This window comes from Symphalangus syndactylus, chromosome 14, assembly GCF_028878055.3.
Source record: "Symphalangus syndactylus isolate Jambi chromosome 14, NHGRI_mSymSyn1-v2.1_pri, whole genome shotgun sequence".
Taxonomy (NCBI): Eukaryota; Metazoa; Chordata; class Mammalia; order Primates; family Hylobatidae; genus Symphalangus; species Symphalangus syndactylus.
Genome location: NC_072436.2, coordinates 117854063 through 117863923, shown reverse-complemented (window position 1 = coordinate 117863923; position 9861 = coordinate 117854063). Strand labels below are relative to the sequence as shown.

The 9861-nt window shown below is 65.2% G+C and overlaps 2 protein-coding genes across 2 annotated transcripts; one reads left to right on the top strand and one right to left on the bottom strand.

The window, feature by feature from the left end:
- Positions 1-286: 286 nt before the first annotated feature.
- LOC134732397 (collagen alpha-2(I) chain-like) lies at positions 287-3569 on the bottom strand. The gene is made up of 3 exons (XM_063617062.1): positions 3521-3569; positions 1617-3441; positions 287-1509 (listed from the first exon to the last, which is right to left on the bottom strand). The coding sequence occupies exons 1-2, from the start codon at positions 3567-3569 to the stop codon at positions 2729-2731; spliced, it is 762 nt and encodes a 253-aa protein (XP_063473132.1). The 3' UTR covers positions 287-1509; positions 1617-2728.
- A 458-nt stretch (positions 3570-4027) lies between these two features.
- Positions 4028-9512, top strand: SOX8 (SRY-box transcription factor 8). The gene is made up of 3 exons (XM_055242516.2): positions 4028-4894; positions 6271-6503; positions 7243-9512. Exons 1-3 carry the CDS (start codon positions 4239-4241, stop codon positions 7926-7928), a joined length of 1575 nt encoding a protein of 524 aa, XP_055098491.1. The 5' UTR covers positions 4028-4238; the 3' UTR covers positions 7929-9512.
- The last annotated feature ends 349 nt before the right edge of the window (positions 9513-9861 follow it).

Genomic DNA, 9861 nt, shown 5'->3' with positions numbered 1-9861 from the left:
CCCTGTGCTTCTGAGGCCGCACAAAAGATGGGCCGCCTGCCGCAGGGGGAGGGCCGGGTTGGGGGTGGACGGAGGGGGACAGGGGAGGACGGGCAGGGAGGGACGGAGGGGCACAGGGAAGGACGGACAGGGAGGGATGGGGCCTCTCCAGGGTGGCATTTCCCTGGGCAGCCCTGCTTCCTCCTTGCACCCTGGGCCTAACACACAGCACACACACACACACACACCACACACCAAACACCACACACCAAACACACACACACACACACACACCACACACCAAACACCACACACCAAACACACACACACACCAAACACACACACACCACACACCAAACACACACACACCAAACACCACACACCAAACACACACACACACACACCACACACCAAACACACACACACCACAGACACACACACACACACCACACACCAAACACACACACACCACAGACACACACACACACCACACACACACCACACACACACACACCACACATCATACACACACCACACATACACCACACACATCACATACACCAGATGCATCCCATACACAAATCATACACATGCACGCCACACACACATACACATCATACACACACACACACACATCATACAGATGCACACCACACACACACCACACCCACACCCTGCACACATACACCACACACCAAACACACACACATCACACATACACCACACACATCACATGCACCAGATGCATCCCATACACAAATCATACACATGCACACCACACACATCATACACACACCACACACCACACACACACACCAAACACACACACACACCACACATACACCACACACTATACACGCACCACACACACCGTAAACACACTCCATACATACGCCCCATACACATACCACACGTTACATGCCACACAAACACACATACCACACACCTATATCCTCACACATACACCACACACACATATACACGAACACATGCGCCTCCGGGGCCGCCATCCCGAGGAGCCACAGGTAGGGTGGGGCGGTCTCTCATCTGGAAGCGTCCCCCAGGCCATCCCTGCACCATCTCATGGGCAGCAGAGTCTGTCCACCCACATTCTTCTCTGCAGCTGTCCTTGGTGCCCAGGCCAGGGCATGTGGAGCTACAAATGTCATCTATACCAGCTCTCCACGCCCGGCACTCATGGCCCAGGGGACAGCCCTGGTCCAGGTTCCCCCATCAGGTTATACTTGAAATGTATACTCCCCGTGAAACCGCAAGGCCCACTAGCAGGTGGTGAGGTCAGGGTGGGCGGGGCCATGCAGACACGGCAGAGCCGGCCCCAGCTGAAGGGCTGGGGCAGGGATGGGAGATAGGGGAGGAGGGTGTGCAGGTCCCCCCTGGATGAGGACATGGGCCCATCAGGTGGACTCAGAGGTGGCTCCGATGGCTGCTCCTCCACTCTCCATCCCTGGGTCCCTCTCTTGTCATCAGACACTCTGCTCTAGCTTCCCCAGGGAACACGCTGGCCTCTCCCTGCAGGAGGTCAGAAGCTTCAGGGCTCAGCTTAAATGACACCAAAGATGCTTTCCCAGACCATCCTTCCTGACGTCCCCGCCTCTGAGAGGTGCTTTTGGAGTTACCTGCTGCCCACCTCCCTCCACAAGGCCAGCGTCTGTGGGGCAGGGGCTGTGAGGGTGGTCCGGCTCCGTCCTGTGTGGTAAAGTGCCTGGCACACAGCAAGTGCTTAATTAATACCTGGTGACACTCAAACCATCCTGACACCTCCCTCTCTGAAAGCCCCATCCCAGCGTCCTCTCAGGCCTAGTGGCTCGCACCCACGGAGCACAAGGTCGTTTTCCTGGGGACTTCAAGGTGGACCAGAGATGACTCTGGAAGGGGGCTTCTGGGCACCACCCTGCATGGGGATCCTCACCCACATACTGCCCTCCCGGGAGTGCACCAACACGTCCTCAGCTGGCTGACCTAGACCCCCACCACCCCGCCGCAGAGACTCCCCACCTCCCCATCCCTCCCGTGGCAGCCTGCACACCCAGCACCTCCCCTGGTGGTCACTGCAACCTGGGGAAAGGAGCAGGCACTGGTGGAGCTCGAGGCAGGGTCTCGGTTGCGCAGAGCACTGTGCCCCAGAGTCAGGGCCTGGACGCCACCCCCAACCTCAGGCTCCCTTCCTCCAGGGGTGCTGGAGTCCCCCACCTGTGTCCCAGGGACTTGAAGCTTCCTTGGTGGATGGGGAGCCAGGAAGAGGCCACCCTGCCTGCTCGCAGACCTAATGCAACTTTGCTTTTCTTTGGCAAAGAGGAGCTCTCCGTGGAGGTCCTCACCCGGATGGCACCGTGAGCCTGAGTGGGCGGTGTCTGCTCTCCCAGGGGCAGGGGGTGGAAGGTGGCACAGTTTGGGTCGGGCCCCCACCCTCGCTGCCTCCACTTAAACCCCCACTTCTGCCTGCCTCCATCCCAGGCCTAACAGGAGTTCCGTGGGCGCCCCAGGCGATGCTCTGAGGGCCACGGAAGGATGCGGGGACCCTGAGCGGAGGGCAGGGCCTCCAGGGCGAAGGAGTACTGCAGACGGAGGTGTGGATCTTCCCAGGCAGGTGCCAGAGCCAAGCGAGACAGTGGGGCGGGGAAGAGAGGGCAGGCCAGGCTGGCAGCCAGCTCCCCACCTACGATTCGTGGAACCTCCCAGCGCGCAGTCCGTCTCCCCACCGTTGCTTCCTCTGACCTGGCCGAGGGGGCTATCCCCTTGCAGAGATGACAGCCGCCCTCCCGGCATGGTGGCATGGCCCTTGCTCTTCAGCCTGGAGGCCAATGCTTCCTCCAAAGGCCCTGGCCCCCTCAGCTCCGGGCCTGCCTCGGGTTGTTCCCAATGCAAAGCAGCAGGGGCCCCGGGATCTGCGGTCGGGGGCGGGCGGCCGCTGGGGGCACCAGCTGTCGGCCTGGCCAGAATAGGGGGTAGGAGGCGCGTCCTGCGCGGTCGGTGGCGGCCCCAGGTGGGTGCGGTGCGCTGGCAGGAAGCGGCAGCACGACCCCCGACTTTGCATCTGGACTTTTCTGGTAACCGACCAGCTCCTTCTGCCCGCCGGGCCGGGGAGACCGCGTGGCTCAGGGGCTGCGGCAGCCACCGGCCCGGGCGTGGGGGCTTTGGGGGCACCGGCGCGGTAGGTCACCCGGGTTTCGCGGGCCGCAAGCTCGGAGACGCGCGTGTCCCGCGTTGGCTGCCTGACCCGGAATGGCGCAGCCCCTTCGCCTCCAGCGCGCTGGTTGAAAGGATCCGAGCCACCCTCGGGGACGGCCGGGCCGAGGCCACCTCGCGGGGGCGGCCTTGGGCGGGGACCCAGACCCGCGGTTGGGCGTTCTCCTCGGGGGGGGCAATGTCCCCTCTCCGACCCCGCGGTCCCCACCAGCGCGGCACACCCCGCCCTCTCCCCGCCTCCGCAGGAGCCCAGGGCTCACAGGCTCGGAGCGGCCTCCGCCTCTGCCGGACCACCCAAGGACGCCCCGCCGGAGGGGCCTCCCCGCCCCCGAGCCCCGGGTCACGCCCGGAAGGCCCGGGGCCCCCGCGTCCGGCCACGCCATCCGCCCGGCGGCCCCAGGGACTCAGCGCCGGGGTCAGCGCAGGCCCCGCCCAGCGCCCCCGCCCCTTCCAGCTGCCCGGCCCCCGGGACCGCGCCTCCGCCCGCGCTCTCCACGCTCGCACCCGTATGGGGAGGGCGGCCCGGGATCCCCCAGCTCCGAGCCGCGGCCCCTTGGCGCGCGTTACCTGGACGTGCGCTGCCCGCAGACTCTGGATGAGCTGGGCCTGGGCGCTGCGCGGCGGAACCGACCCTGTCCTGGACCGCAGGCAGGAGCTGACCCCGCGCCACCGGCCTGTGGGCGAGACCTCGGGCGCGAGACGGGCTGTGTGAGAGTGTGTGTGTGTGTGTGTGTGTGTGTGTCGGGGGAGGGGCCCGAGGACCCGCTTCCTAGCTGAGCGTCAGGACGGGGGGGCGGACTCCCAGGAGCCGCGCGGCGCCCGCAGAAGAGAGGAAGCGCCGGAGACCCCCCTGCGCCCACCCGGCCTCCCTGCTCCGCTTCCCTTCCCGGGGCTCCGGAGAGGGGAGCTCTAGGCGTGGGGCGCCGGGCCCACGTGGTGCGGCGCCGGGCGGGGCAGGCGGGGGCGCGGCGAGAGCTGCGGAGCTTTCTTTATGGGTGGGGGGGCGGGGGCGGCCGGGCTCCGCCTCCGGGGGATCGGGGCGCGCTCCGCCAATGGGTAGCCGGGCGCGGGGCGGGGCCGCTGGGCCGCCGCTTAAAGAAACTTGTTGCGGGTCCCGGAGCGGGAACCGAGCGTCGGCGGCGGTGGCGGCGGCGGCGGCGACGGCGGCAGGGGCGAGGGTCGGGGCCACCGCGCGGCGACCTCGGGTCCCGGAGCGGCCGCAGGGCAGCCCTGGGCGCCGGCCCCGGTGCGCGTCTCCTGTGCGCGCCCCTCCGCGCGCGGCCCCGATGCTGGACATGAGTGAGGCCCGCTCCCAGCCGCCCTGCAGCCCGTCCGGCACCGCCAGCTCCATGTCGCACGTGGAGGACTCGGACTCGGACGCGCCGCCGTCTCCTGCCGGCTCCGAGGGCCTGGGCCGCGCGGGGGGCGCGGTGGGGGGCGCCCGGGGCGACCCGGCGGAAGCGGCGGACGAGCGCTTCCCGGCCTGCATCCGCGACGCCGTGTCGCAGGTGCTCAAGGGCTACGACTGGAGCCTGGTGCCCATGCCGGTGCGCGGCGGCGGCGGCGGCGCGCTCAAAGCCAAGCCGCACGTGAAGAGGCCCATGAACGCCTTCATGGTGTGGGCGCAGGCGGCGCGCCGCAAGCTGGCGGACCAGTACCCGCACCTGCACAACGCCGAGCTCAGCAAGACGCTGGGCAAGCTGTGGCGGTGAGTGCCGGCGCCCCGGGGGCGGGGTTCGGGACCTTGGCCGCCCCTGGTCTCAGACTGCGAGCGGGGGCCGGGAGGGCGCAGAGCTCGCGGAGGTGGCGGCCACACGCAGGCTCCGGGCTCTGCACCCCGGGCGAGTGTCAGGGCGGGTCCCCGTGGAAAAATTCTCTGGCCAGCTGGGGTCCGGCGCCAGGTATGGGAGTCGGGATCCGCGGAGGGCAGCGCCTGGGGTGTGCACCCTCGTGGCGGATGCGCTCCGGAGCCAGTTCTCCTGGCGGGGAAAACCCTGCGGAGGGCCATGGCTGGCACCCCGACGTGCCCTCCAGCTGCTGCGAGTAGCCCCAGCCCCGGGAGGCCCGCCCGGGACGAGAGCCAGTTGCATGCGGCTCTCTGGAGGTGCCCCCTCCTTAGAAAGCGCTCAGCTCTTCCGGCTCCTGGACCACCCATGGGGAGGGAGTGGGGCAGGCTGATGGGTGGGCAGCAGGTTTGCCTGCGAGTACCCTCCGCGCAGTTTCTCCCTCTCGTGGCCACCCTCTGCCCGAAGCAGAGAGGGCAGGAGTGGAGATGACGGGGTGCACCGTGTGCACGCCTTGGCGTGGTGGGGCCGGTCAGTTTTCCAGAAATTGGGACTGCAGTGTGAAGAACTTGCTGCTCAGGACAGGCCGCCCCCACCAAGTGTCCTCTGCTTGGTTTAAAATGGTTCTCTTGGTTTGGGGCTCTGGTTCCCGTATCCTGCTCCTCACCTGGAAGAAGGGAGCTTGGAGCTTGCGTATTTGCATCTCCTGCCTTCTGTCTGGATCTAGGGCGCAGCCACGGGGCGCTGTGGACTGCAGACCCCTGCTCCCCCAAGTCCTGCCGCACAGGCGGTTGGAGGTGAGCCTCGAGAAGAGTCCCAGGGAATGTGTCCTGAGGCTCAGTGAGGACGGGTGCCTGGGCCCTGCCAGGGCTTCTGGGTGTCTGGGAATGGAGGGACAGCAGCCCAGCTGCCCGCCGAAGGTCGGCACCGTTCCCGGGAAGCCTCGCTTTTGTCCACCGCCGGCTGGGTCCTGCCCGCCTCCCCCGCCTCCGTTAGCCCCAGAGGGAGGGAACAGCAGGCCTGGAATGGGGGGAAGTAGAAGGAGGAAGATGGGAGGCGTGGGGCTTGTTCTTCTTTGGCTGTCGTAAGCATACCAACCTCCCCAAACAGGCGCCGGCTGGTTCTCCCAGAGGAGTGTACTGCCTGGTGCCACGGGAGGCCCCGGAGCGCACGGCAGGCGGGTTTCCCTGGTCAGAGCCTCCCGGCCCCGGCCTCTGCTGCCAGTTCCCCCTGTGGTGTGTGCCTGCGCCGAGGGCACAGTGGGCACCCTGGCCATCCCTGCCTCTGCCCTGTGCTGCAGCTTGCTGAGCGAGAGCGAGAAGCGGCCCTTCGTGGAGGAGGCAGAACGCCTTCGAGTGCAGCACAAGAAGGACCACCCCGACTACAAGTACCAGCCACGGCGCAGGAAGAGCGCCAAAGCCGGCCACAGCGACTCGGACTCCGGCGCGGAGCTGGGACCCCACCCTGTCGGTGGTGCCGTGTACAAGGCTGAAGCAGGGCTTGGAGATGCGCACCACCATGGCGACCACACAGGTGGGCTCCAGGCCCCCGGCATATCTGAGGGTCCCTGGCACGGGAGGCAGCTGCGGGGTTTCTGGCTGAGGCGGGTGCATGATGGTGGAGGGGGGCAGGCGCCCTTGAGAGAACCAGGCCTTCGCCGGGTTCTCTGAAAAAGCTCCCAAGGCCCCGGCTGCCCCTGTTTTTGGTGCACGAGGGACCTGCTTAGCCGCCTTGAGTGCTGAGGGGCTGACAGCTTTGCTTGGCGGGGACCCCGAGAGGTGGTGTTTTCAGCAAGACTCAGTCCAATGCGGGCTCCTCTTCCCACACGGAGCCGCTGCCCACACGGCGCTCAGCAGCCCCAGCTTCAGGGCCAGACTGACAGGGTGGAGTCCTGCCGGGGCCTCGGTCAGGCTGGCTGACGCCCGCCAGCCTCAGAGTGCTTGGCTGGCCCGGGAGGAACAGGGTCTGTGTGGTCCCCCAGCGCCCTGTAAACGCCAGCTCTGGCCAGGCTGGGCCTGTCGGCTTCTTCCCCCCACCTTGGTCTCTGGGAGGGGCCTCGGATCTTCCCATAGCACAGTGCTTCACGGAATTTTCTCGACCGAGGAGTGAGGTCTAGGTCTGACTTTGCTGGAATTTCTGGGAAATGTAAAGAAACAAAAAGCCGTTGATCCCCCTGGCAGTTAGTGCGGGCGTCCCTCCCCGTCCAGCCTGGCCGGCCCCACCGCCCCACAGAAGGGGCATTCATCCCTGAAGCCTGCTCTCCTGTCCCCAGGGCAGACCCACGGGCCGCCCACCCCGCCCACCACCCCCAAGACAGAGCTGCAGCAGGCGGGCGCCAAGCCGGAGCTGAAGCTGGAGGGACGCCGGCCGGCGGACAGCGGGCGCCAGAACATCGACTTCAGCAACGTGGACATCTCGGAGCTCAGCAGCGAGGTCATGGGTACCATGGACGCCTTTGACGTCCACGAGTTCGACCAGTACCTGCCCCTGGGCGGCCCCGCCCCACCCGAGCCCGGCCAGGCCTACGGGGGCGCCTACTTCCACGCCGGGGCGTCCCCCGTGTGGGCCCACAAGAGTGCCCCGTCGGCCTCCGCGTCGCCCACCGAGACGGGTCCCCCGCGCCCACACATCAAGACAGAGCAGCCGAGCCCAGGCCACTACGGCGACCAGCCCCGAGGCTCGCCCGACTACGGTTCCTGCAGCGGCCAGGCCAGCGCCGCCCCGGCCGCCCCCACCGGCCCCTTCACCGGCACACAGGGCGACTATGGCGACCTGCAGGCCTCCAGCTACTATGGCGCCTACCCCGGCTACGCACCCGGCCTCTACCAGTACCCCTGCTTCCACTCGCCACGTCGGCCCTATGCCTCGCCCCTGCTCAACGGCCTGGCCCTGCCGCCCGCCCACAGCCCCACCAGTCACTGGGACCAGCCGGTGTACACCACCCTGACCAGGCCCTGAGGGCCCGGCTGCGGGGAGGGACTCGCGGGCGTCGGGGGGCAGCCTTGTCCCGGCCCAGTGTGCGTGGCCAGGGCGGGAGGGGCCCCGGTGGCTGAGCGCCATCAAGTGCCTGCTGAAGTCTGCAGGGAAACATGCTTGCCGCCTGTGGCCCTCGGCCTCCAGATGGCCACACCTCCGCCGACGACAGATCAGCTCCCTCTCCCTTCTCTCTTTCTTTTTGAGGTGGCGGGATTATTCCACAAAGAAGGGCTGCCGTTTGGTCCCTCTTCTGTGAGGACTGGCAGCACCAGCACCTTCGGTTTGCATCTCGGTAGAGGAGAAACGGCAGCACAGCCCAAGGACCAAAGGAGGGGGTGGCAGGGGCCTTGCAGGGCGCTATGAGGTCCAGGCCCTGAGGTCCAGGCTGGCCTTGGCGCTGAAAGCGCCTGCACTCACGGCCACATTCCCTCGACAACGGCTGCACGGGCTGTCCGGGATTCGGGGTGTCTGTCCGCACACCCACTGGGACGCGTCTGCTCGAGCATCTCCGGGACCCGCCTGTCAGATCTGAGGCGTCTCCTGGCTGACAGAGTGCGCCTGCGCAGTCTGGCTGTGATTAACACATCTCTCTTTTATTTTTATGTTTTTGATAATTTTTATTTTTGAAGCTTAAATGTGTTTCTTTTGAAAGCTGTTAAAGATGTATTTATGTTCTGTATTATTTTATCTTTAATTAATGAGGTAATTCGGGCAAAGAGTAGAATTTAAGACAAAACGGAAGCTGGGAAGCTTCCCTTGAGGGCAGGCAGGAGGTGGGGTTGCCGCTGTTGGCCGGCATCACGTTGCTCGGCTTATGGGAGGCCGCCCTGGAGGGCCTGGAGGTCCCAAGGTCCCTGGGAGGACTGGGCCCCTCATGCCTGGAGCTTGGCAGCCAAAAACCCGAGGGAGGAGAAGGGATCTGCCTTGTGATATCTCTGATCAGGTTGGGGTGCCCCAGTACCAGTTTGGAGTTTGGGAAGCAGGACTCCGTCCCTGTGCCCGACTACGCCACGTGGTAGGACACATAGGACACAGGAATTCCTGGATCCTTGCCCACGACTGTGCCACATGGTAGGACACAGGAATTCCTGGGAAGTGGTGGCTTCAGAAGTGATCTTGGCTCGCAGGCGCCAGTGCCACCTACCAAGCTGTGAAACTAAACCTTCTCCACTAAACGTCGTTAGGGCCTTAGTTCTAGGCGAGTAATACCTGATTGACCTGCGCTGCTTCCCTTGTGTGCTGAGCATAGAGCATACAATAGCGCCTACTTCACGGAACCTTGTGCCTTTAAACTTTGTAAATTTAAACACACTCGAGAAGTTGCTTCTTTGTACTTTTTCTACTTTTCCTACTTTTTTGTAGAAAAAAGAGATACTGTCTCTGCTTCTATTTCTCTGGGGGTGGGGGTGGGGAGCGCCGCAGACCCGTTTTATGCAGCGTCTCCCTCGGCACCGCGTTCGGAGGACGCACCCTCACTCGCCTGCTGCCTTCGCTCCTTTCTGACCAAGCAACGCTAACTTTTGTACAGATTGATTTGATAAAATTAAACAAAGTGCTTTTTATGGATGTGGGCTGCATTTTGTGTGTTGCTTTGTGTGAGCCTGGGGCTCCCGGGGCAGAGGTGTCCAGCAAAGGCAGGATCAGGCCGTGCCACGTGGCCGCCGGCCTCACCCCGGTGCCCTCCACGCCAGGCGGCAAGGAGGGTGGCCACGAGCCCACCTGGACCCCCGAGCGGCAGGGGCAACCCGTCGTGCCACGAGGCGTCAGCAGGCTTCTGTCGGAGTGGAAACAGCCGTGTCCTTCGCGAATCCCGTCGCGGCCTCTGGGAACCGAGCTCCTCGTCGTCCTTCCTGGAGGGCCTCCTCGGTAGGCAAAATGGGTCTGGATGGGCCCGATTTGGGGCTGTGTTTTTCCT

What these genes read in the sequence shown, in the direction of transcription:
- SOX8 (XM_055242516.2), top strand. Translation starts at nt 4,239, where the DNA reads ATGGGTAGCCGGGCGCGGGGCGGGGCCGCTGGGCCGCCGCTTAAAGAA. An exon ending in ACGCTGGGCAAGCTGTGGCG is followed by an intron (nt 4,895 to 6,270) that starts GTGAGTGCCGGC and finishes CCTGTGCTGCAG; the next exon opens with CTTGCTGAGCGAGAGCGAGA. An exon ending in CCACCATGGCGACCACACAG is followed by an intron (nt 6,504 to 7,242) that starts GTGGGCTCCAGG and finishes TCCTGTCCCCAG; the next exon opens with GGCAGACCCACGGGCCGCCC.
- LOC134732397 (XM_063617062.1), bottom strand. Translation starts at nt 3,569, where the DNA reads ATGGCGTGGCCGGACGCGGGGGCCCCGGGCCTTCCGGGCGTGACCCGG. An exon ending in CCTTCCGGGCGTGACCCGGG is followed by an intron (nt 3,442 to 3,520) that starts GCTCGGGGGCGG and finishes CGAGCCTGTGAG; the next exon opens with CCCTGGGCTCCTGCGGAGGC.